At 36.5% G+C, this 26,753-nt stretch overlaps 1 protein-coding gene across 34 annotated transcripts in view; it reads left to right on the forward strand.

Moving 5' to 3' along the window:
* TTLL5 (tubulin tyrosine ligase like 5) overlaps positions 1-26,753 on the forward strand; it is a 145,994-nt gene that overhangs the window by 1,571 nt on the left and 117,670 nt on the right. For 18 of the 34 annotated variants that reach the window (XM_087951922.1, XM_087951923.1, XM_087951937.1 and 15 more), the window contains exons 2-12: positions 561-640; positions 6,090-6,196; positions 6,834-6,916; positions 7,602-7,708; positions 9,037-9,167; positions 10,279-10,361; positions 12,191-12,260; positions 12,541-12,625; positions 18,829-18,930; positions 19,143-19,234; positions 21,083-21,190. In XM_087951922.1, coding sequence (XP_087808048.1) covers positions 561-640; positions 6,090-6,196; positions 6,834-6,916; positions 7,602-7,708; positions 9,037-9,167; positions 10,279-10,361; positions 12,191-12,260; positions 12,541-12,625; positions 18,829-18,930; positions 19,143-19,234; positions 21,083-21,190 — 1,048 coding nt within the window. Of the gene's footprint in view, positions 1-476; positions 641-5,800; positions 5,844-6,089; positions 6,197-6,833; positions 6,917-7,601; positions 7,709-9,036; positions 9,168-10,278; positions 10,362-12,190; positions 12,261-12,540; positions 12,626-18,828; positions 18,931-19,142; positions 19,235-21,082; positions 21,191-26,753 lie in introns of those variants that run through there. The other 16 variants (XM_087951933.1, XM_087951929.1, XM_026664392.2 and 13 more) reach the window with 3 other exon arrangements.

Consider the following 26,753-nt stretch of genomic DNA (forward strand, 5'->3'; position numbering starts at 1 on the left):
TTTGTGAGGCCTTGAAGGTCTGGCTGTATGCCCTGACCGGGATCTGAGTGTCTTAAGGGCCCCTTTTCTTGGCTGAATTAACAGCTATGGCAATAGTTTTATTCAGTGATTATATATAATTATTTTATGTTTTTATTATACGTGCCACTTAGAATCACTTGTTGAGATAGATGGCTACAGAATTCAAATAAATGGGTTTTTTTTTTAAAACTTAGCCTGAATTGTTTTTACAAATAGCTTAAGGTAGTGAGTATATCCAAGATACCTTCCTCCTCCTATTTTCCCCACAACAACAAACCTATGAGGTGGGTTGGGCTGAGAGAGAGTGACTGGCCCAAAGTCATCCAACCAATACAGCAATTGAATTAAAAATTAAAATAAAGTGCCTGGAAACTGTATGTGGCTTTCTACTAAGAAGCTTGATTATTGTATATTTCCAATTTACTCTGATAATTGAATTTTCATTTTCTTCATAGAATATAGTACTGGTTAGATTTTCTGATTCTACAGTGAAAATATTAAGGGTTCGTTGTTTCTGGGCTGTGTGAAAACATACACAGGATATGCCAGTTGGAATGGCTCGGGATTTGGAAGAATCGGATTCATCTTCTGAGGAAGAGGAAGAAATGGAAGGGCCAGAGTAAGTTAAAACTTATAATTGTATATTGTGTCAGAGTTACTATGGAAATTTAAGTCTAACCTTCTTTAAAAATGAACATGAAAGCTTGAAATTATAAGTGTGAATGTTCAGTATGTAGCTTCATGTCTGCTACACATTTATCCTTATTCTGCTGTGGGCATTCAGCCAGAATTAGTGAGAATTAACTTCATCCTTAGGATGAGAGCTGTCACATAAGGCATGCTCCTAGTTACCCTAGGTAACCAGATGCCTTTATTGGTCTTAAAGTAAACACTCTGCATGTACTTACTTTCGATTAAACACGTATGCAGGTTCCAAATCTCTGGAAAATTGATAAATGCATGCTTATCCTTGCAAACTTTAGCAATCTGAAGACTATAGAGGAACTAGACACATTAAGTTTTTAAGGGAAATATTTAAATGCACATTATTCTCACTATACTTTTATCACTTGTATGTGCAGCCTACTTTTTCTTGTAATTCTGGAAGTAGGTAGGTGGGTTACAAGGGAACATGAATGTGACTATTGTGTAAATGTATGAAGCTGCTTTGATCACGTTACCGGTTATAGGCCAGATCTCAAGCCAATATCTTTCATATCTTCTTGATCCTTTAGCTGGGAATTTGGCCTTGTGCCTTTTTTAAACATGCATTGTTGTTTGAATTGTGGTCTGTGGTGAAAAGTTGTCCTTTCCTATCATTGAGGGTTATTTTTTAGCTTACTTTGATATTAAGTCTTTATTTGCACGAGTCTGCTTCTTGTTCCCCTGCAGGAAGCTATGTTTATAAACATAGGTTTACTAATATGGCTTGGTTTAGTAGACTTTTTTTCATCCATTCTCTCCCACCCATTAATTTCTCTTGCCATAGAAAATTGGCAGAATGTCCTTCACTTATACTGTAGTTTGATTAAGGTAGGAAACAGTCTATCAACTTTTACAATTTTATATTCAAACTGGCACACAAATGGGATAATACAGATGATAGAAAAGAACTGGAAAGGGGTCTTTAGGCCATTGGGTCTAATCTTTTACTCAGTACAGGAACCTAAATTAAAGCATCCCTGAGAGATGGCAGTTTTATTCCTGCTCGAATACTTTCAGTGAAGTATTGTTTCCCTATGTTTTTGGATAACTACTTTTACCTTTGAACTATCTACCGTGTTTCTCACATAATAAGGCCGGGCCTTATTTTTGAGCCGAAAAAACGGCTAGGCCGTCTTTTGAGGGGTAACTAATTTCCCCCTTTCATCCTCATCTAGAGCCCCCGCGGGCAGCCTCGCCACCAGCTGCTCCTAAGGGCGATCATGGCGACGCAGAGAGCTCCCTACTCCCACCAAACACCTTTGCTGCAGACCCAAGACCTTTGGCACCTGCCTCTGTTGCTTTCCCTTCTGCCCATTCCACTGCCGTTTGGAGTGCCGTTGGAGCTGCTGCCGCCGTTTGGAGCTGCCTCTGCCGTTTGGAGCTGCCGCTGCCGTTTGGAGCCGCCGCCGCCGTTTGAAGCTGCCGCTTCCGCGTTTGGAGCACTACCGCTGTTTGAAGCACCACCGCCACTCCAAACACGGGCGGCAGCTCAACGGCGGCGGCTGGCTCAACGGCAGAGGCAGCTCAAACACGGAAGCGAGCCACCGCCGCCGTTGGAGCTGCCGCCGTCGTTTGGAGCTGCCACTTCCGCGTTTGGAGCTGCCGCCGTGTTTGGAGTGGCAGTGGTGCTCCAAACAGCGGTAGTGCTCCAAGCGCGAAGCGGCAGCTCAAGCGGCAGAGGCAGCTCCAAGCGGCAGAGGCAGCTCCAATGGTACTCCAAACAGCGGCGGCAGCTCAAGCGGCGGCGGTGGCTCCGCTTCCGTGTTTGGAGCTGCCTCTGCCGTTTGGAGCCGCCGGCGCTGTTTGGAGTGCCGCCGTCACGTTTGGAGCTGCTGCTTCCGTGTTTGGAGCTGCCGCCGTGTTTGGAGTGGCGGTGGTGCTCCAAACAGCGGTAGTGCTCCAAGCGCAGGCGGCAGCTTCAAGCGGCGGCGGCAGCTCAAGCGGCGGCAGCAGCTCCAAGCGGCAGAGGCAGCTCCAACGGCGGCGGCGGCTCCAAATGGCAGAGGCAGCTCCAAATGGCGGCGGCGGCTCCAAAGCGGCAGAGGCAGCTCCAAACGGCGGCAGCAGCTCCAAGGGCACTCCAAATGGCGGTGGTAGCTCCAACGGCACTCCAAATGGCAAGTCCCCCCACCCTTCCCCTATTTTGCATGTTTTAAACTAGGCCTAAATTTGGGGAGGGCTTAATTGATTTTATGCCTAGAAAACATGCTGGGTCTTCCTATTGGTGGAGGCCGTATTGTTGGAGAAACACGGTATTACAAAGCTCTTGATCTTCTGAATGACATAATTCAAGTATTTAAAATATACACTTTCACAGTCCTGTTTTCTCATGGTTAATCTGTCTTCAGTTTTTCTTCTCTTTACTTTCTAGTAAAAAATCCTGGTGGCATTTCTCTAAATTTGATCTGGTCCTTAACATATAATGTCTAGACCTGGTTACTATACTTGAAAAGTGGTCTCTAGCTAACACAGAATAAAATGAATTATTTTTTCCCTGCAGTTTAGAAACAGAACTAATCTTGATGAAGCCTAAAGTTGCATTTGCCTTGTTTGCAACTACATAATATCAAAACAGCAAATCCCATTATAAAAATATATTATTAAACACTTTGAAGGCATTTATAATTTTAAAAAGTTACAATGCACTACTACATGGCACTTGGAAATAAAAACATGGCACTTGGAAATAAAAACATTCTATTTTCAAAACCTTCTTAAAGGCTATGGTATTCTTCTGCATCCCATTGGGAAGTGGGCAAACCATTTGCTAATCAGAATGTCATGGGATACTTGTCAAATGTTTTGTTGAAATCAAGATACATTCCATCTTAGCATTCTTACATTCTAAGGAAAAATTTCCAAGTAAAAAAATAAGGTAATGCTTGTCTGGCAAGACCAGAACCTGTCAAATCCACAATTTCTGGTGATTTTTGCATTTGTTTTAAAAGTCTTATAGATAATTTGCTTTTAGGTTTGTTACTAATTGATATTTCCCTGTATCTTCTTTATTCTTCTTTTAAATATAAAGACAACAAACAGTTTTTCCCCTCCAGTTGTTTGATACAATGTTATGTTGAATTTTTAAAAATAATGCATAAAACTTAGCAAAACCTTCAGCAAATTTATTTTGTATCCTTGGTTGAAATTCAGCTAGCTTTATAAATTTAAACATATTTAGAGAAGAATTCCCTGACTATATTTCTGTTAGACTAAAGCTTCAGTCCTACTGATTCATCCTGCTCTTCAAAATTGCCCAGTGGTCCCATATCCTCTTGGAAAAAACTGAGCCAAAATTAGAGTAAAGTAATTCTGTCTTTTCTTGGTTACCTTTTAACATTTTCCCATCTTTATTGGGAATAGCTGTATTTGTTTTTCCTGCTTATTATTTTGAACATATATCCAAAGGGGTGTTCTCTTTGTTATTCTTTTTATTATTGATATCAGCCTCCTTTCAAAACTTCAATTCTTTTTTGAGTTTTACCTTTTTTGATAACCATATCTATAGCTGAGACGTATATGCATTCTGCCTTGATAACTTGATCCTCTTTTTATTGCTGATGTGTGACTCTTTCAAATCTTTGCTAAGCTTTATATATAGTTCTCTTGACTTCTTTTACTGTCTTCCAATTATTTTCTTCAATGAAATTGTTAGCAATCTTTCACCTGAATTTCCTGGGAAACTCACATGAATTAATAAATATAGGTTGATGGATATTGTTGCTTATTTAGAAACTTTATGATGTATGATATTTCAGAGTCACTTTGGATAGTAAGATGGGTGGTATAAACTTACATAATAATACAATAAAAAATAAAAATTTTGTGGAGAAGATGCAACTAGAGTATGACACTCATCCAAATCAAGAAAAGAGTAAATGAGAACATATCTTTAGTCTGTTTATTTTCAGGCTGTGTATTAACCTAAGTTTAAAGCCTGCTGTTTGTAGAATTTTTCTCTTCCATGTTAGCAGATAGACATTCTCTGTCCTTCATATACACATACTATAGTACTTCTTTCTATGATCCCAGTTCATCTAAAGTTGGTATTCTGACTCAGTTTATTTACAGTTTATTGTTGTGATATTGTTTTTTGAGCCTGAGATGAATATAGTTTAGGCTCCAGATTTGTGGTATTTATTTAATATTTGGTTTAATACTTTTTTTCAGCTGGTCTGGCTTCTATACATATTTTTGCATAAAGAGAAACTATGATTGCACATGTATTGTTAGGGTGGGTCAAATTTTTCAACTTTCAATTTCCAAACATTAAGGGTGCTCAAAAGTTGTGACATTCCTTGGGGATTGTAAAGATATTTTGGTTACTTCAATATAATTTAGATGTGCTTAGTAACTACATAAATATCATAACTTTTTAAGATGTTTTTTTGTTTCATTATTGTCCTGAATCATGCATTGCTTTGAGGGAGGATTGTTCCTATCTCTTTAGTATCTTATTGACTTTCCTACTAATGATATAACAGTGGAAGATGCTAGATAATAATTTCTTCTATATTTGTGCAAATTTGAATTCAGGTACGTTCATATAACATAGGAAGTATTTAATAGTTTATAAGATAGAACTTAGCTGAGCTCACTTCTGCCTGTCTTTCTGGGCAGACTGTGAATCTTCAACAGGCAATCCACCAACCTCCCAGATTTGCTCTTATACTGTGGGAAGATAAGAGGAGAAAGAATCTAATTCTCTGGAAGTAGCAGTTTTAGTTAATGTAGTGGTACATGACTTACAACACCCCTGCCAAATTTACCAGAAATTCCCAAAGGACACTGTTGAATTATAATTTTCAGTTTTTAATATTAAGAGAAAAAGTGTTAAGTACATGTGGAAAGTTTTGTTGTGTGTGTGTGTGTGTGTGTGTGTGTGCGTGTGTGTATACATATATATACACATATACATACATATACACATATATGTATATATATATTTGCTATATGCTTTGCTATTTGCTGTCTGGGCAATTCTCAACATTTCTGCATTCGGGTGAGGCTTAATAGTAGCCCAGCAACATGATGCTTGCTGAGGCGTTGCTGTAGAATATGTTGCTACAATACATAACAGAGATTCTGTCCTGATTTACAAAGAACTATATGAGGAAAATGTAAGTGTCTGTCCTATATATTTATTCTAATGTTATGTTAAAAAGAAGAAAAAGCTCTTTCCCAGACAAAAATTCTTAATCTTGGATGGAGAAAAATAGGTTTCTTAAAAAATATTGGTAATCAAAAATAGTGTTTGAATTAAGGATAACGCCTAAATTAAAGACTACTTGTCTTCTGAAATAAGGTTGTGCATATATCATTAAGGTAGTTATTTTTTATCTGTTGAATTTTTTTTATTTTTTTAGGGAGCACCCATGTATCATGTGGACAGGTGGATTCAGGAGGATTCCAATCATGGTATTTCATGCTGAAGCTATTCTAACCAAGGACAGTTACATCCGCTTGATTGGGGGTAAATCTTATTTTTCTCAAATACCTACATCACCTAGAGTAGATAAAAAAAATATTGAAAGACAAGATTTACTTGGCATACTGATAATCTGCTTTACAAATAATTTTTTTTTAATATATTGAGCTAGAGTTTTCAGATATTTTCAAATATAAATGTAATCTGCTATGATTTTATGACTTCTTTAAGAGGAGAAATTTTAAAGAGTATTTTTTATGTAACTGAAGGTTCTAAGACCTAAAATGTAGTATTGCACTTTGTCTGAAGCTTGTAAGGGTTAAGAATCTTTTTTTCATGTTATATTTACCTGAAATGAAGTTGACTTTGAATTTAAGATAACAAAAGGAAAAAAGAATATAAATATATTCTCCCATGTGACCCACTTGTATACAGTATCTTTAATATAGTTGAATAATTCATATATCTTTATCTACATTGAATGCATTCATGTGAATCCTGTCTCCCAATGAAACATATAAATAAATGTACATACATAAGAGAAGGCTATAGATTGCTTTATTGTATGGATCTTATGCAGAATAGAATAAACAAGAAAGTGTTGTTCTGAGAAAATCTCTTTTACAATTGGTAAAATAGATTATAATTGTATTTATATAATAATTCTGTATTCTGTTCCCAGAGCGCTATCACTTGTCTTTTAAAATTGTGAGAACGGACAGTCGTTTGGTGCGTAGCATTCTGTCAGCTCATGGATTTCGGGAGGTATGTTTATTTGTGAATTTCATGGACCTGAAAATTAAATCTGTTTGCACTGCTTTTAGATCATTATGGATCAGAATCCAGAGTAACCTGAACCCAATAAAAAAAAGCAAAAGGTGTTTTCTCCTTTAATTTGGTGTCTTGTCTAGCATTGTAATGCTACAAATTATATTTCTTTCTCTTATATGATGTGTTTAAGAGAGATTTTGCTTGAAGTTCTTGGTGCACTTATAGTATTTCAGAAGAAGCTCAATTTGTAGATATGACTGTACATATTTTTGTTCTACAAAGTATATGTGCAATCTGTCATAAATATAGAATAAATAGCAAAATTAAAATCAACATGTAACAACTGTAAATGTTCATAACTGGACAGCATTTTTTCTGGACTAGAAATCAGATTGTGCCTACTTTTTAATAATCATTTATTTACTACAGTTATTTGAATCCAGTAGAATTCTTCTGGTTGATGATGCTTTTCTGATAGCGTTAACATTTTAATAGTTTCTTCTGGGTGGAAGACCCTTCAGAGCACATTGTGAATAGGGAAAGAAAGTTGACAGGTCCTGTTGTATGAGTGAACTTGTTCTCTTTTAATTTTGAATGCTGTCCAAGTTATGGATTCTGAGGTAATAAAATGTTATTCAGCTGGTTAACTATTAAAATGTTCAACCATATCTTTTCCCAGGTGCATCCCAGCAGTAATGAATATAATCTTATGTGGACAGGGTCACATTTAAAACCTTACGTTCTGCGAACTCTCACAGATATTCAAAAAGTGAATCACTTTCCCAGGTAAGAAGTGGCATCTTATAATAATATGATACAGAACAGAGACTCATTCTTCGAAGAGTGATACTATATCTGACAAAAGTTGCAGATCATTTATATTTCCATTTCTTCCAAGTGCCCAGCTTTATTCTAAAGGTTCAGTAAAATTGTTAAATTAAAACAAAAAAGCTTTTACCAAGGCTCTTGCTTTTTTGCTAATGTTTCTTATTGCTAAATTTAGTAAATCTTGATGGCATCTCTTACTGTAAGGGATTTAAGTGTGTGGGTAAGTGAAGATGTGGGTGTGACCAGAGCAAAACAAAATTAACAAATTTATTCCCTCAAGCCTTTTCTGTATTATTTAGTGCCAGAGCTATTTAAATTTACCTTTAATTTAGCCAGTGGAAATTGGTAGTAGCAGTTACTACAAAAAATCTTGGGATACTGCAAGTTGTTTTCCCTTGCACAGACAACTCTAAAAATTTGGCATATTCATGACCTTGAAGGTAACACAATGGGCTGGTGGACAAATGTATGCATGAATCCAGAGTTTTATACCCAAGGCATGACAACATTCTATACTTTATCTGTTGCTATTGATGGCTCTGAGTATGAATAGACATTCATCTATCCTCAGTTCCCTTCAGGTTTGGAGGCATTTGATAAGGCAGTGAGCCATTAGAGATAGACGTAAGATGATGAAACAGAGGTTGGATAGGTTACATTGAAGGGTATATGTGAACAGGAAAATGCATGAGTGAAGATTTTAAGAGTAGCAGAATGCGGCTGTCCACATTGAATCCAAGATTATCTTGGAAGGACTGTAATACTAAAAAAATATTGTCCATTTCTATTTATAAATGACTTCAATTGAGGGAATAGAAGAATGGTGTGTTGTACATATGCTTTTAGTAGCGAAATGATTACAATGTCATGTTAAGGCATGAAATGTTTCACAAGGCTTGTGAATGAAATCACACAATAAAAGTTTGACTCAAAGCATCATTTTGGGAAAAAGTATATCAATTAAATCCAAAATTCTGTGAAATCTGAAATTAATGAGGTAATGATTTACATTTGCATAATTACATAGCCAGTGCTTCAAAATAATTGTATCAAGTTATATAATTTGCATAATGTAAATTGTGGCAAATTACTTTAAATTGTCCAGAATGCTTTAGAAAGAATAGACTGCTTGTTTTTGGGGGTGAAATCTAAAGTAAAATGTTATCTGTTACATCCAAAGTCTGCTGAATGAAAGTCAGGAGAATGAAAGTTTAATTGTAATGATGAATTCTTAAAAATCCTCATAAACAAGGTGACACTAGCAAATTATATCTATATGGCTTTAGGTCATATGAATTAACTCGGAAAGATAGACTATACAAGAACATTAATCGAATGCAACAGATTTATGGATTCAAGACCTTCCATATTTTGCCTCAGACCTTCATCCTTCCAGCTGAATATCAGGAGTTTTGCAGTAAGTCTATGACCTGGATTACCAGTTCATAAGCAAAGCTAGAACTGAATGGGAAATTTTCATTCTGTAATGTTTCTATTGTATTCCTGAATTTTTTGTTAATTTATTGAATCCCCTGTAAACTGTAGTTGCATTTTTTATTAGAGAAAAACAGGAATGAAACAGTTCTTTGGGTTTGATTACTGCATGTACCCAAAAAGGAGACCAATCATGTCCTTCAATAAGTAACCAGGGGTCCTCTAATATTTGTCAGATTGAGAGGGAAGATTTTTGAAAGAAGTCTAGAGTCCACAAATAGTCCTTTTACAATGGGCTTTTCACAGTTTTCTAGAGTGCTCCCTGTCAATGTTTTTTTTTAATCTGACAAAAATTAAAAATAAATAAAAAGTAAAATAATAATTAAATAATAAATTAAAAATGGAAAAAAAACCCTCAAAGGACAGACTCAGTATACCACTAGTTCTTTTTCTGCCATCAGTTTTCTATGTTTCTATGTTCAAAAGAAGGTTTGGATTAGCATGTTTTTGTTCTTCTCAAACCAGATTAGTCAGTGACATAATATTTCATAATATCAGAATCGGAATTGAAATTCTCAACATTTTTATCTTGGAATAAAAATGGTTAAACTCAGTGAAACTTGCCATAATATAAAAGGATAAAAATTAATACTTGCTCAGCCTAGGAAAAATGCTTGTTGAGTTTCTTAGTTTTCTCTTACTGCTTTTTTTCTTTATTAAAAAAAAAACTTACTTTGAAGTAAATATAGTATTTTACACATACAAACAGAAGTGTACTAAATATTGATATCCTGAAATACAAACTGTGTGTACCTGTTCAAAGGGTGCATGGTAGAGTTTTGTGCCCTCTCCAGACTTCACAATTGTTTATATGTGTTTATGAATATGAAATATAATTTTTTTCTGAATATGAAATATAATTTTGTTTCAGCTATTGATAATGGTTGATTGGTAAACAAGGTTGAGTGATATATACTAATAAACTATACTGAAAATTGCAAGTATTACTGGCCAAAATTATCACTGTTTGGTGACATTTTTGTAGAAAATTTAATACTGAAGTATGTATTTGTCCTTTTTTCCCCTTCAACTAGCTTCCTATTCAAAGGACAGGGGACCTTGGATAGTAAAACCAGTGGCTTCTTCTAGGGGACGGGGTGTCTATTTGATCAATAATGTAAGCATTAAAAATGATCTAACAACTTCAAAATATGGCTAGTTTGATGACTCACTGCCTCCTGTATTCTGTATATTTTCTCTGCCAAAATTTGATAGATTGCTAACAGTAGAAACTAATGTGCAGTTTTGAATCAATTTACTGTTCTGTCACTTGCTTAAGTCTGCAGTAAAAATTATAGTCTTGAAAAGAGGAAATGAATGCCTATTCCCATTTTTACTAGAAATTTAAGCCTGCTTAAACTTGAATAGGGGTTCTAACCATAGTTCTCTGAACAAAGCATAATAACCCTATTCATATTTAAAGTTAACCCACAATAGGTGATTTTGTATATTATGGTAAGCTGAAAGCAAATAACTCACATTATGGCTTTATGTGATGTGGGAACCGGAGCATTGTACTTTTACACTCCAAAAAAGTCAGGTATACAAAACAGAAGCTGAAAATGAGACTGGTGTGTGAATGTTTTTAACATATGGGTGTATTATATCAGAAATTTATGAAAACACATTCTGGGAATGACTGGAGTACAATTTTTAAGAAAAAGTTAAAATTATACTCAGACGGTGGCATACACATATGAAGTTTGTATGTTTTTGCACATCCTCACTTTGTGGATTGATGACTAAAGATACTTGGGAAGTTTTATATCATATAAATGGTATGGAATAAGCAATTGGTTTCTTTAATCATTCTGGTAGGGTAGGTGTTCCTGGAATAGATATAACATAAAACTGTGAGTCATTACTTTCAGTTAGTGAAAACTTTCATTTCCCCCACTCCCCAAATCTCATCTAGAAGGGGTCAATTTGCCTCGTCTGTTCTCAGCCTGGCTGTTTCCCATGGAATTAAAGAACTGCTGGCCAAGTGAATGAAGCAAATCTTTCCAAAGCTGGACAAGATCTGCTTCAAGAAAAAGTAATATGTGAACAAAAGGTCAGAACCTGGAAAAAGCTCTCAAACCATTTTCCATCAAGGATTGCAAAATTCACAAATATGTCATATTTGTTCCATGTATGGAGCACTCTCAAACATTCTTAAGGGAAGTTTACTTATTTTTCGGTAATTAGGTGAATGTTTTGTGTGTGTATGTCATACTTACTAAAAACAAACTTCTGTAACTGCAGTTAACTTGACCTATTGTTGCACATGATTCTTGGAATGATGGCTGCTGCAATAGAAAATCATATTTGATCCAACTTTTTCTTATTGTCATTAGAACTCTCTGTGTGTGTGTGTGTGTGTGTGTGTGTGTGTGTGTGTTTATTTCACAAAGTTAGCTGAGTGGGCCAGTCACACACCCTCAGCCCTAGGAAGAAAGTAATGGCAAGACATTCTGAAATTTTATCAACAGTACTCGATGGACTAGTTCAGGCAGTTGCCAGGAGTTAACACTGACTCAAAGGTGAAGGAAGGAGGGAAGGAGGAAGGGAGGAAGGAAGGAGTTCTAAGATTTTTTTCACATATAATCTGAAGTTTATGCATATTATACATGTGACTTCTCTAGAATATATTACATTAATTTGGATCCATACCAATCGATGGTAAGGCAGGTGAAAACTGTTTTGCCAGTGAGGAACGGGCCCATCCTTTTATATTATAATGTTGTGCATGATAACTTGAATGTTTTGGCATGAGAACAACACCGTAATTGCCCTGTTTGGCATTGAAAAGTTTTGAGGGAAAAAAAGAGAAAATATTAGGGTTCACCATGGAGTTCATTAACCCAATAAATATTCATTGAAAGGTAATGGGCAAAGTCACTTAGTGAAATCAGCATTCAACTTTTCAGTTCTTCATTCCATTGTACTGTCTATCTCATCCTATAGCCAAATCAAATTTCCCTTGAAGAAAACATCCTGGTTTCCCGTTACATCAACAACCCACTTCTCATAGATGGTGAGTTAATATTAAAATTTGGGTGTGTTGTTTTTTTTTAGAAATTTGAAGATAATTGAGAGTAAGTCAATGATCCATAAGAAAGTAGTTCTGTTTTCTATTTTGCTGTTGTTGTAGTAAATGCTGTATAATTGTTATCCAAGCTCAGGAAATATTTCTATTCATTGGTACTTGACTGTTAAATGGTTCTTGAAAATATCTAATTCTATACCCTATCCTTATGTAGTTTCACTGTTCTGAATAATTTCTGGCAACTAGTTATGATTGTGCCTTTTTTTAGACTTCAAATTTGATGTGCGGCTTTATGTTTTGGTGACATCCTATGATCCCCTTGTCATCTATCTCTATGAGGAAGGTTTGGCCCGGTAAGTCTTGATTTTGTGTCTTATGTTATATAAGCTGAATGCCTTACCACGTGAAGTGGCAGAGCAAGAATCAAGCTTTCTTTTTATGTATAAGTTAGGAATAGCAAGAGACTGCTTGATCTTGTAGTTCTTCTGAACTTTTGAAAATTAAAAATTATGAAGAATAATTATATATTACTATCTCTTACTTTGAGTTACTCTGTTTTCTACCTTCATCTCAGAGAATTTAATTCTTTAAATGCTGAGCTACAGGTATTCAAGTAGTGGAGAAATTTTGAATATATGTAGTAATATATGAAGCATATTTTCCTGCATTTGGCTTTTGGTAACAGTAGCAAATTTTAAAGATTCTTTGCTTGCTGATATTTTTGCATTTCCTAAATTTTATAGAATTATAGAAGTAAGAATTGGAAGGGATCCTGAAGAACAAGTGGTCTCTGTTTCCGCATCTTAGACAGATGGCTACCTAGCTTCTGTTTAAACATCTCTGTTCTATGGCAGTCTACTCCATTGTTGGACAACTCCTAAAATAAAGATTTTTTTTTCCTGATCAAAATCTGCTTCCTTGTCACTTAGAACAATTGATTGTTGTCATAGGGAACCATTCTAACAGTTTTGTCCCACCACCTATATCAGGGCTGTCAAACTCACATCATCATGTCATTGTCATGTGATATATCAGGACTCCCCCCCCTTTGCTAAACCCGGGCGGGGGCGTGGCCAGCATGTGATGCACCTGGCACATAGGCTGCGAGTTTGACAGCCCTGATCTACATGATAGCTTTTTAGGTATCAATATAGCCTTTCAGCTTTCATGTCTTCCTGCCACCTTTTATCCTAGCTGAACATTTGCAGTATTTTCAGCTGTTCTTCATAAATTGTTCTCTTTGGAATCCTTATCTTCTTGATTACTATTTTCTGGACATACTTCCTTTCTAAAATGGATTCCTCCAGTCAGGACACAATGTTCTGGATATGGTTTGCCCAGTGTAGAATAGAGGATAATGATGACTTCTTGATCTTGATATTAAACTTGGATAGGATCATATTTGAATATTTAGTTTCTGATAGATGAAAACACCTGTCGTCTTTTAAAATATAGTGCTGTCAAGGATGATTCTCCTCTTTCCCCACCAATCCTGCCTTATTTGTCTTCTGTCTGTCTGTCTCTAATTTAGAAACCTTCCATCTCCCTCACATATGCCTTTGTTTTTCCTATCTAAATGTAGGAAGTTGCATTTGTGCCTGTTGAAATTTATCTTACTGTTTTATGCTCTCTCTTCCAGAATCAGAAATTCTGAACAGGATTCCTTCTGAATCCTGAAAATCTCTAGGAAATTGGCTATCTTCCCTATGTCTATATCATATGTAAATTTGATAATGTTTTCTAACTTACTATTCATAGATATAGTATGCAGTGTAGAGCCAGGAATGGATCCCTATGGTATGCCATTTGATACTTCTCTCTAACTTGATGTGGAGTCATTGATGATATTTCTTATGATGCTTCACTCAGTTTTGATAACACAGACCAGCCCACATATTGTTATCTTTGCTATTAGCATTTCATGGAAGACCTTGCCTAGTTCTTTGCTGAATTCAAGATATGCAAAGTCATATCTTGAATTTATTACATTTCCATGGTCAGTTAAACTATTCACTTTGCAAAAAAGGAAGTCAAGTTGAATTGCAATGATAAACCCTTGATGACCTCTGTCAAGCAATGGGTTATTTTCTATATGGTCACAAACCAATTGCTTAATAATTATTTTCAGAATTTTACCCAGTATCAGCTTCAGCCTGAACATTCTATAGTTACCCAGATCCTTTTTTGTCCCTTTTGATGATAGGAACAACTGTTTGTCTTTCTTTAATTATGGATTGTGTTCATAATTTCTCAAAAATCATAATAGGAGCTTTGGGGTGATATTTGTGAGTTTTTAAGAAGATTCGTGGATGTAATTGTTATGGTCCTGCAAATATGTTTGTTAGCAGCCATTTCTTTATTTACCTTGGGTTTCTGCTTTCTCCTGTGATGGTTGTTTGCTTCAGTCCATTTGCATTCTGTTTCCCTTTGAGGAGAAAACTCAAGATACTTGTTGAGGATCCTTATCTCAGCTTTTTCAAACTGGACCTAACCTTCCTTTTTCTGTTATAACTGCATTGGCCAAGAAAAAAAATAGCTTTTGTTGCTTTTACCTTCGCTTGTGAGCCTAAATTCTTTGGGCCTTTTTGATTTACTTTATTTAGGTAATAGCTATTTCTTGGTAGACTTTGTTGGTGATTACATTATCTTTATTTCCTGTATATCTCCCTTTTAACTTGGCTCAGTCCAAATTCCCTAAGCATCCACAGTAGTTTCCAAACTTTCCCCCAAATATTTTTTCCTCATTATAGTGGTTTATGATTGTTCTTCCAGTATCTTATTTTTTAGAACTTCTGAATACTTCTGTCTTTCCTTTGGTTTGAGGATTTCTGCCAATAGGATTGTCCCTAGCTCTTTTCTTAGCTTGTTGAAATTGGCTCAGCTAGTATGCATGTACAACTATATTTTAGTTTCTGTTTCTATAATATCTTGAATTTCAAGATTATATGATGACATCTTCCCAAGACGCCCAATTTCTTTTTCCTTTTCAACCAGCTGATCCTCATAGGGTTTTTTTTTTCAAATCTTCTGGAAAATGAAACAGCATTTTTGGGATCTTGCAGCAGAGATGGTATGCAGCAGGTTCTGACCAGTTCTGGAGAACCAGTAGTGGAAATTTTGAGTAGCTCAGAGAACCAGCAAATACCATCTCTGACTGGAGATTTTACAGTATCCTTCCCCTGCCATGCCTACAGTACTGGTAGTAAAAAAAAATTGAATCCCACTACTGTCTTGCAGTCTTAGCTGAGTTGGTCTACTAATAGATATCCAGATAGTCTCCCAATATGACAATATGTCTACTCCCTGAAAATAATGTGATCTGGACCAGGGGAGTATTATCCAGAAGTTCTGACAGTCTTGGCAGGATATAGTGTACCTCACATTTCTATCTTTTTTTTTTCATTTTTTCAGTTCTTGCCCAAATGCTCCTGACAAATATAGAGTCTTATGCTTACATCTTAGTATATCCATGCATTTCCTTCAAATATAATGCTAATCTTCCTTCACATCTGACCTGTTCCATTTGACCAGTTTGTTCCCCTCAGTCCTTGCCTCCTTCTCATGAATTTTGTCATAGCAGGTTCCAGCAATGCCTGCTAAATGATATTTATCTTCCTGCCTTTCTTTCTCTTAGTTCTTGTTTTGTTGTTCCTGTAGTCTGTGTATTTGTGTAGACACTTCACAAATCACTTCCGTACTATACAAATATTGCTCTTTCTTCCAGACATATATGCTTATGAGACTCATAAACCAGTGTAAATAGGAAAGGAAGGATAATAATGTTATTGCTCTAAATTTAAAAAATAGTTGTGAATGAATTCTGTCACATATTGTTCACTTAGGTGAAATAATGTAAAAATTTCATACATTGTCTTGGTCCTTTAGAAATAACATCTGCTAATAAAAAGAAATTAATCTATGAAAACGTTGTTTTGTCCCTTCATCCTCTACAAAAGGTGAAATTAAAGTAGATATTTTCAGAGACCACCTGTTTGCTGCAAAAATCCAGAGGATCTTTTGATGGCGACAAAAACCCTTTTGCTGCCATCTCATAGTTGGTTTTCTTCCCGATACTGAGAAATGCAATTTTATATGAATATTTTAGCATAATTGACAAATACTCTTTGACTTTCAAATTTCAATTTTGTAAAGCCAGATAAAATCACATAAAATTTGGATTTGTCAATCTTGTAAACACATATGTGCACACACACACACACACACCCACACACCCACCCACACACACACACACACACTTTACCTTTGAGGCTTTGCAAGCTTTACATAAAATAGTAACCAGCAGGGGGCAGTCAGGCACAAGGTTGATTATTTTCAGGCTTAAAATCAGCTTTTCTTTGTTTGGAATCAGAAAATTTCATCTATTAAGAAAAAGTTTTGAAGAGGTGGCAATTTGGGGCCTAGTATCTTTTGAGCAAACACTTGCAGTTAAGCCTAGTGGTAAGCTAGAGAAAACATAGAACTGTTTGTGGAAGTGTGGCGGGTTGAGCAGAAAATCAGATGTACTTCTGAGGGGCCCAGAGAAGGAGAGAGGGTGGGTAGAAAATGGATATGGCTGCGCAGTCATTCACATTCTGAAATGAAGGAGCCAGCAGCAGCCTCTTGTCATGTCTGACACTGGGCTTTCCTGTTTTCTTGAGCCTCCTCCTGCCCTCTCCTTTTGTTACCCTGCTTGTTAATTAGTGCTGGCTCCGTGGAGATATTTACCTTTTCTCTATGGATTCCTGTGGTTTTCAAAGAATTCAGGTACTTACTGTGAGCCAAGGAATTCAGATTACCTCATAGGCTGTATTGTGGCCAGAGTCTGTTACAGCAGTTCAGTCCTTCTCACAGTAACCCCTGCCTGGCAGGCCCTTGATATTTTAGGAACAAAGATAACTTAGGAACTGGGAAAATAGCAACAGGTTCCATGATCAATGTCTTTTTTTTTAAATAGCAAATGTGTCTGTTTTGAGTCACAATGCTTTGTACTTCTATCTAATGCAGATTAATTACATTAGGATTAAACTGGCTGCAGCTGTTGGTCTCCTTGATCAGAGTGTCAGGTTTACTGTGAAAATGAAGGAACACCCTTGATGGATGGGTTAAAAAGAGAAAGAAAGGAAGCTAGAATGATAGTTGGAATTTGGAAGAGGAATCAAGACAGTAAACACCATTGTGAGATGAGGCAGATCTGACTGTGATTAAGTATAGAGGATTGGATGGGGTGGGGCAGAATTCAGACCTGGAGAAAGGGGAAGCATAAATGTCTTTGAATTGGAAACTACCAGATCCTGGAAAGAGTTTGTTTTACAGTAGTATGTTACTATTTTGAGCCATTCAGTTATCAGAATAATATTCTGGTGCCCTGATAAACTTTACATTCTGTCACTCATTTGTCATCTGTGCATCCACATTGTATTTAATTGCTAAAAGTGATTTTGAAACGTTTCCTGCATTGAGATAAGAACGTGACACAAGAGAGTGACTCAACAGTATCCCTGCCTGTGGTTGAACAGAACAAAATAACGCGGTAATGCTCTGCTCCTCAGTGTTCTCTCTTGATTGTGGAATGTATATTTCTCACTTCAATAAGGCTGCAAACAAAGCATTCTGGCTTGGTAGAGAAGAGACAGCAAGAAAGAGAATAGCTATTGCAAGCTTGTTTTCAGGTTCCACTTAACTGTATATATATTTAACTGAATATAGTGCTTTTCTTGTTTAATGCTAAGAGGGTGATTGTAATATAATGTAGTAAATGTTTATGCTGTTAAATACTCTGAGAATGAGAACTTACAGATGGCCTTATTGTATCAGTAATAGAAAGCGGTCACTATCTTTGTTTCCAGGAATCCCTTCTTGAATTTTGATTTCTGTTGCTTAGATTACTCAGTCTGCTGAAGGTTCATGTCTAATGGTAACAACCATCCTATTGTAGTAGTAGTGTTTGTCCCACTTGGTTACAGGTTCTGCTTGCATTACCTTCTCTGTAGTTCTGCCAGTGAAGCTGCTGATGTGTGATGCGGGGTTTTGTTTTTCAGCTGACTTGTTGCAGAGTGATGCTCATCTGAACTAAGAAGAAGTGACCAAGCTGACTTCCATGTCAAAGGGAGGTTTAGAACCTGAGTCTCCCAACTCCTACTTTAGTACTTGAAACACTGTATTACACCGATGAGAGATATCCTATAGTCAGATTAAATCCCTGCAAGGTGGAGCTGCTGTTTGTTGGTGATTGGTCTGGCTTTATTTTAGTTCCAATTTTGACCCTGTCATGCTTGACCTGAAAATCTGTAGTGGTGAGGATCCTCCTGCATTTGTATCTCCTGCTGGAAGCTATGGCCAGGAAAGACCTCTGCTTTGGCTGGTTCACCAATTGTAGGCTTTTTGGGCCAGAATGCCTGACAAATACGTGAATTACGATCTTGTCACTTCATGTGTAGATTACTTCAGCATGGTCTACAACAGGGACTACCTTTGAAGCTAACTCAGGAACATCAGCTGAAAAAATTGGTCAGTTTTATTTTGATTAAAGATTGTTATGTCCATTTTTGTCTTGTAGGTTTGCAACTGTGAGATATGACCAGGGATCAAAGAATATTAAAAACCAATTCATGCATCTTACAAATTATAGTGTCAACAAGAAGAGTGGTGACTATGTCAGGTACTTAGATTTCTTGAGCTTGAATTGGAAATAAATGTCTGTTTCTGTATTTATTTAATTCTTTTGTATTATGTTAAAACAAAAGTGTTTTAAAGCAATTATTAAGTGCAATCAAACAATACATGAAAATATGAATTAACCAAGCAGAATTTGGTTTGGAGGTAGCATTCCATCATGGTTGGTCAGGATAAAAGGTATTTCTTATGTTTTAGTTGTGATGATCCTGAAGTAGAGGACTATGGAAATAAATGGAGTATGAGTGCAATGCTGAGATACCTGAAACAAGAAGGAAAAGATACCACTGGTAAGCAGATATCTATTAGTGTTTCCTTGAATCATCTTTAGAATACCTTTTCATTTTTATTTTTTGTCCTTTTGAGTCAGTGTTGATCCTTGGCACCTAGTCTCTACAGTTTTCTTAGTAACATTTTCAGAAGTATGTTGCTCTTTCTATTTATATTAAAAATATAAATTTGCCATTGCTTGCATCCTAAGGCTGAGAGTGACTTGCTCAAAGTCACCCAGTTGGCTTTTGTACCTAAGGGGACTAGAATTTATAATCTCCCGGTTTCTACCCTGGTACCTTAACTATTGTACCAAACTGGCTATTCTTCATAAATATTATGATAGTATATTTAATTATCTAATATGCTGAAACTGTTCCTTTTCTCTACTTTCACTACTGTACTTCTTCTGGACGATAATCTCTTATCTTATTTTTCTCTGAATATGTCTTTTTGATATGTTCTTATTTTTCTTTGCTGTGTGTTTCTCTTTGGAACTGTAATTGTCTTCTGTAATAACACTTTCCTTTGAACAGTGACTTATTTAGTGAATGCCTTTCATTCAAGAATTTTATATTCTGTAGGAGATCTTATGTTCTTCACATTTGATTGGCCTACTGATAGCATGATTAATTGACAATTGAAATTTCAACCTGTCTTTGAAATAATTAGTTTGCAGCATTTAGTGTTATCAGAGGTGACAGAAGACTTATCTGGTAAAATATGTCCTTGTTCATTATCTTTAAAAAAATCTTTATCAATATGACTTTCATTGGCACATCTAAGTATGGAATTAACTCTATGTCTACTTGAGACCAGTTTATTAAGATGAAACTTTTTAAACATGCTTGTGAACTCATATGAAATGGAAATGTATGAAAGAGAACATTGAAGATTCAGTTTCTGTGATATCTATGTGGGCAAGAATGTCATAAGACTGAAGGATGGGTATTTGATCTTAAACCAAAGATAACCCTTGGAGGACCTTCAGTATATCCACGAGAGTTTCTGAATGTAGATAATTCAGGAATAGCAAGAAATACTTTTTATATGGGGACCATAAGTTTGCTTCTGATTATGACATCAATTTTTATAGGCATGTTTTCAAAGATATTCCGATTCTTACTGAAAAGTGGAAGTCTCCTATATTTCCCCCTTTGACAATTTTCTCCAACTGATAGAGCACAAAATCCCAAATAGATCGAAGCACTCAATTTTTCCTTCCTCTATAGTGTGCTACAAAGACGGTCATAGAAAATTTTCTCCTGGCAGTCTTCTGGATCACACTTTCCTTTAACAGCTTACAGTATGCAGGATCTCTAATTGATGGACATGGTGTAGCAAAAAATAAAGCAAAATCTATTTGACAGTTAGAAAAAGGAGTTTGTGGAACATTTTTCATGAAGAGACTTTTGGAATAAACTAGAAGGTGAACATGTTATCATGCCTTCTTTAAACATTTGATAAAACCAACATTTTATTTCTATAAATCATTTCAGAATCTTTTAAATAAAAATTATTTAAGATGTACAAAATATTTCAAATCAATAAAAAGAGTTCCAAATTTGTTTAGTTGTTTTGATTTTGATACCACCTGATTCAAACCAATTTTAGTCAGCTTACAGTACAAAAACTGAACTACAAATGGAATAAGGTAAATAAGTACAATAAAAGGTGTAAACAAGATGGAAAAGTCAGACAAATGTCACCAAAACACATGCTGTATATGCCAAACTCATCTAATAAAAGGATTAAATGTTGTGTGGTTGTAAAGATCAGGGGACATCATTTTGCATCTGAAGCTAAATTTTGTTTTCACTATTAAAATATTAACATTGCTTTTGTTTTCTGACCCATTTTTATCTTAGCTTTGATGGCCAGCGTGGAGGAACTGATAATTAAGACAGTAATTTCAGCTGAATTGGCTATTGCAGCAGCCTGTAAAGCCTTCATCCCACACCGTGGTGTTTGCTTTGGTAAATCATCTTTATTTTTACATTTTCTGTTGTTTGTCACGTTCAGGGAATGTATTGGTACACAATATAATACAATCAGTTTGTATCACCGAGGGGATATCATTCCACAGAATTGGCACCACCTCAGTGAAAACTCATCTCTGCCTTGCCACCATTCTGGAACTTGCAGAGCAGAGATGCACTTCAGAGTCAACAACCCTTCCCTAGGTCTGCTAAATGGAATTGATAATGGTTTTTTTTTTGGATTGTCTCTTTACAATAGTGTATCAATATTGGACAGCCTTGATCATTATTGTTATGATAATTATTGTTAGGGATAACATTGGTTACCTAACTTAGTTTGGCTAAATATAATATATGTTAGTTAGTTTAAATGTGTGTGTCACTTTAAACTGTAAGGTAAATCACCATAAGAGGGAGCAAGAGAGCTCACTGTTCGCCGGCTTTACTGGAATGCTGACAGAGAAGGATTGATGGTGATTACTGCGTGCGTTTGCTGAGAGAAGAAAAGAAGGTTTGATTTTGCTTCATATCTCTGACTGCAAAAGATATACATCACTGGACTGATTGTGAGTTGAATGACCTATTTTCTACACTGGACTTTGCAAACTGAATAACCCTCGGACTGTCTGAACTTAGTGTATGACATATGGACTGCTTTGACTATGCTATAACTCTTGCTGGAATAAAAACTATTTAACTGCACAGTGTATCTGTCTTACTGAGTGTAAAGCTACAACAACGCTTTATCTCACACACACTCTCTGTCTGCTAGACTGCCGTTGCACGTTCTGCTAGGGTGTTGTATCCCTAACAATTATCATTCATATAGTCTGTGGTGAAAATGATGATCCTGATGCTTTTTTCCTATCCCAAGAACTTCAGGGAATGCACATCACCCTTCTTACCATTCCAGCTCCAATACTGAGAAGATGCTTAAAATTTGTTTCCTCATAGAGCCGGAACAAATCATTGCCTTTCCTCTCTGATTCTGAACTGGAATGGGAAGACTGTTAAGAATTGTACTTGTGAGAATTGTACACAGGTAGTCCTCGACATATGACCACAACTGAGCTCAAAATTTCAGTTGTTAAGTGAAACATTTGTTAAATGAGTTTTGCCCCATTTAATGACCTTTCTTGCTATAGTTGTTAAGTGAATCACTGCAGGTGATAAGTTAGTAAGTGAATCTGGCTTCCCCATTGACTTTGTTTGTCAGAAGGTTGCAAAAGGGGATCACATGCCCTCGGAATACAGAAAAGTCATAAGTATTGTTGAGGTAATTCCCCTTTAGGAGAATGAGCGCATACAGGGAGACGTATAGAGAGTAGTGTTTGAATAATACACACACAGTACACAGATACACTGTACAGTAAACGTAGGTTTTTACTTCCAGAAAGTTTAAGCAAAGTTCAAGATAAGCAGTCCAAAATCATTCACAGGTAAATCAGTCAGTTCTTTCAATCCAGGGATAATTCAATAACAAAGTCCAGTGTCAAAAACAGTTCAGTAACAAACTTACCGTATTTGCCGGCGTATAAGACGACTTTTTTGCCCTGAAAAACATGCCTCCAAGTGGGGGGGTCGTCTTATACGGCGAGTATATAACAAAGGTCGTCTTATACGCCAGCAAATACGTTGTCACTCGGTGCAAGAGCGACGGGGGCGGAGCTCCGCAACTTGCGAAGCCCCTTCAAGCCCAGCCGGAGTCTCTTCCTCCTCCTCCTCCCCCACCCACCCACTCACCCACTCCGCTCGTGCGAGCGGACAGGCAGGCTCCAGGCTTTGCCCCCATCCCTCACCTCCTTCCATCCCCTCCACCCCCACCCCCAGTGGCAGAAACTTCGCCGCACGTGGGGACGAGTGGAGGGTGGGGAGCAGCGACGCAGCTCAAAGCTGAGAAAGCGCCATCCTTGCTTTTGTGCTTCGGGAAGAGTTCGTGTTTTTGTTTTTTTGTTTTTCTCCCAGGAATGGGATGCTGCTCGTGCGATTTTCTTTGGGAAGTTTTCCCGGTTTCAGCCTTTGCTCGAATCCTCCCCCATTCACTTCTGGAAAGGATGCTTGTGTAACTCTTTTCCTAAGCGTTGCTGGGGTGGAGGGGGCAGTGTCAGCGTGAGCGAGAGGCTCTTTTCCTTTCTCCTGAGTGCAAAACCGTCTGCCTTCTTCTCTCTTGGACGGACCGAGCAAGGCTAATAAGATAATAATAAGATAATAAGATAAGATCCTAAGCGCGTTGTGGAAACAGATCTGGATCTCATTGGAGAAAGGTAGCAAATGAATGAACTGGACTTTTGGCAAGCCTCGGGTAGGAACTCGACGCTTTCTGGAAAGTTAGTGAGCAGGAAAATAGACATCCTTTCCGCTTTCTCCCAGCGTGGGTATTTCATTATCCCTCCCTGTAAGAAGTAACAACCACAAAGCCAAGGGAAAAACGATGCGCAGGAAAAAGCCACAGTAGGAAGCAAAGATTTCTTCCCCCACCCTCTCTCTCTGAAATAATTAATGTCGCAATCAGTGTGGTGCACCCTTGGAGACAAATTGGTTGGGGAGGTGGAAAGATATTAAGAAACAACTCGACTGTTTTTCGTCCAGTTTTATTTTTATTTATTTATTTTCCCCTGAAAAAGCAGATCGCTCAACGGTGTCACAAAGAAAGGGAGAGGAATTGAGTGCCAGCCTGAGAAAGGCGAAGCTGCCTCTCTAAAGCATTTTGGTGGCTTTGTAAGTTTGGGGGAAAGGGGCGGGGTGTCAATCAAGAATTATATCCAGAATACCCCAAGTGTTACAACTTAACCGTATTTGCGGCGTATGACTTTTTGCCCTGAAAAACATGCCTCCAAGTGGGGGGTCGTCTTATACGGCGAGTATATAACAAACTCTATATTTTGAGTGGAAATGTTGGGGGCTCGTCTTATACGCCCAGTCGTCTTATACGCCGGCAAATACGGTACATCAAATCCAGTAATATCAGTCAATTAGAAGAAATGGAGCAACGGCAATACTTTCAACAGAAGGAAACAGAGATTCACTCTCTTCTGAGACTAAGGCTAAGACAATCCAGGTTTCTGGCTCCATCTTATGGCTGTTTGAAAAACCACACCCAATTGCAGTTTTTGCAATCTCTTAAAGACATAGTACTAAAATGTTTGTCCTGGTTTATATATTTCTAACCCAAATACCTGTTAGGTGACTTATATTCCTAACAAGTATGAACCAATTGCCCAGCACCTGAATTTTTATCACATGATCATGGGGATGCTTCTAAGGCCATAACTTTGAAAATGGTCATAAGTCACTTTTTTCGGTGCCAGTGTAACTTTGAATGGTTACTAAATGAATTGTTGTAAATTGAGGACTAGCTGTACCTGCTAGGATACTGCATTTGGGGATACCCATCCAGTAGGACTTGCCTTCTTTTGATATATTTGTTAGGTGTGTGTGTGTGGAGGGGGGGTAGATTGGGAGATGTTTCTCTACTGGTGGGCATTTTGAGCTAAAACAAGCCTTTATATAACCTGTCCAGAGCTGGTATTGGAAGCAAGATGGCTTCTTGGAAACTATGAAATCTTTAGATGCCCCTGAAGTTGAAACTGAACGGTGTTAAGGAGGCTGCCTTTGTCCATACAATTCATTTCAGAAATGTAGTAAGAGATTGGGACAAGACCTGATAGTACGATATGCCTGCAAACAGGCACTTGGTCAAGTTCAGCTATACTGTACAAATGTAAAACATAAAACCAGAATGTCTGGCTGGATTTTATTAAGGATAAATTTAGTGTTCTGTCTCTCTTACTGTACTAAATAACCATGCATTCCTAGAAGATGGAAAGCAGGCTAACTCTTCTTTTGTTTACAATCAAGCACACTGTTTTTGATAGAAAAAGCTGTTTTCAGCTTTGGCTACTGTCCACGAATTATTTAATCATTTGGAAAATTGAATCAACTAGTAACTATTGCAGCTTCTGTAGCATTGTATCTTGTATATTATACATTTCATAAAGGAGCATTTGTTTGTATTCTGAAGTTAGAGTTTTTGTTGCAGTGAATAATTTGGAACGGAAGTGGTTTGAAAGATAACGTGTCAATGTTTAGATGCTTCTTCATAAGATTACCCATTCCGATAGTTTTAAGTTCCATCTATCAATATTTTCTCCTGTATAAAATTTGTTTTAAAAAAAGGAAACTGAACAATTACACAATATTCAAAATACAATACAATTTTTGTGTAATAAAGATGTGAGACAGATTGTAACATGGTGTCCCTTCTTAATTTTCATGCTCACAGGAGCAAACAATTTAATCAGGTTTAAAAACGTAAATCCTGGCCTCATTTATGTAATCTTTCCATATGTTTGGTTGTTTAGCTGGTTTGGAAACATTTCTTTAATATACTTCATAGTGTATGAAACATTTTACATTTTGACCCAGGATAAATTGTTTCTAACACCACATGCAAAAGAACCTTTGGAGTATTAGTCCCTAAGACTAAGGAGTTTGCCTGAATCTTAACAGGAATATAAAAGTTCATGGTATGGAATAAAATACGTGTAGTCCTCTCTGTTAAACTTCATGAAGCATCTGGACCTTGTTACTGTCTGGCTGTATTTAACCACTTATGTAGTTGAGAAGCTATGAATGGAAATATTCCCTAAATTTGTAATTCATAAATGTTCTGAAATACTAGTCCTTGTAATGGAAAAAGGACTAAATGAACTTTAGTTACAGCTCATGAGAGGAAAGGTCTGAGGTTTTTAAAAGGATTTTGGAATTGTAATTATTATTTTTAAATAATAGTTGTCAATATTCTTAAAACTACTAGTGGTAATTAAAAAAAACTTTAAATACAAGTTAAACAAAACTATATAAAATCTAAATAGAACTAACCATTGCAAAAGGAGAAAGAAAAAAAAACATGGAATTTTTCTTATTTTCTAAATAGAATGTAATAGTTGTGTCTTTGTATAAATTAATGCAACTCCATTTTCTAAACAAGAAAGTAAACCTTGAGAACATAGAAGTATATTGTCTAATCCAGACATGGGGCCACTTCTGGCCCTTTCACTGTCCCTGTCCAGGGTACTCTTGATAAATAGACAAGTTCCAAACTTTAGGAATATAACTGAACATCAGTGTAATATTTTTAAATGTTTACTTCCTCCACTGCCTGTTAAGATATCTACAGTACAAATAATCTAATGTTTTCAGTGGCCTGATGCCCTTTCATAAAACCAGTTTGTGCAGGATGATTGATGGTAATACCTTTTGCAATAATGCCAAAATTTTAGTCAGAATCTTAGCTGTACTTAACAAAAGATTATTGGATGGTAACTTGCACAGTTTATGAGGTTTTGTTCTCAGAATAACAATTTATATAAGCCTAATTTGGTGTGGGCAGGGTCCTTTTTTCAAATACATACATAACTATATAGGAGGAGGTAGGCTCTTCTTACAATTCCATTAAATGGGCATATAAAATATTTCTTGATAATCCTCAGATTTTTGATCGACCATAAAAAGGGAGTTGATATGGGGTTTCCCCCCAGACAAATAATTGGTTGACAAA

The sequence above is a fragment of the Notechis scutatus genome, chromosome 1, assembly GCF_049901735.1.
Source record: "Notechis scutatus isolate UNSWTSFEM ecotype Mainland chromosome 1, rNotScu1.2, whole genome shotgun sequence".
Taxonomy (NCBI): domain Eukaryota; kingdom Metazoa; phylum Chordata; class Lepidosauria; order Squamata; family Elapidae; genus Notechis; species Notechis scutatus.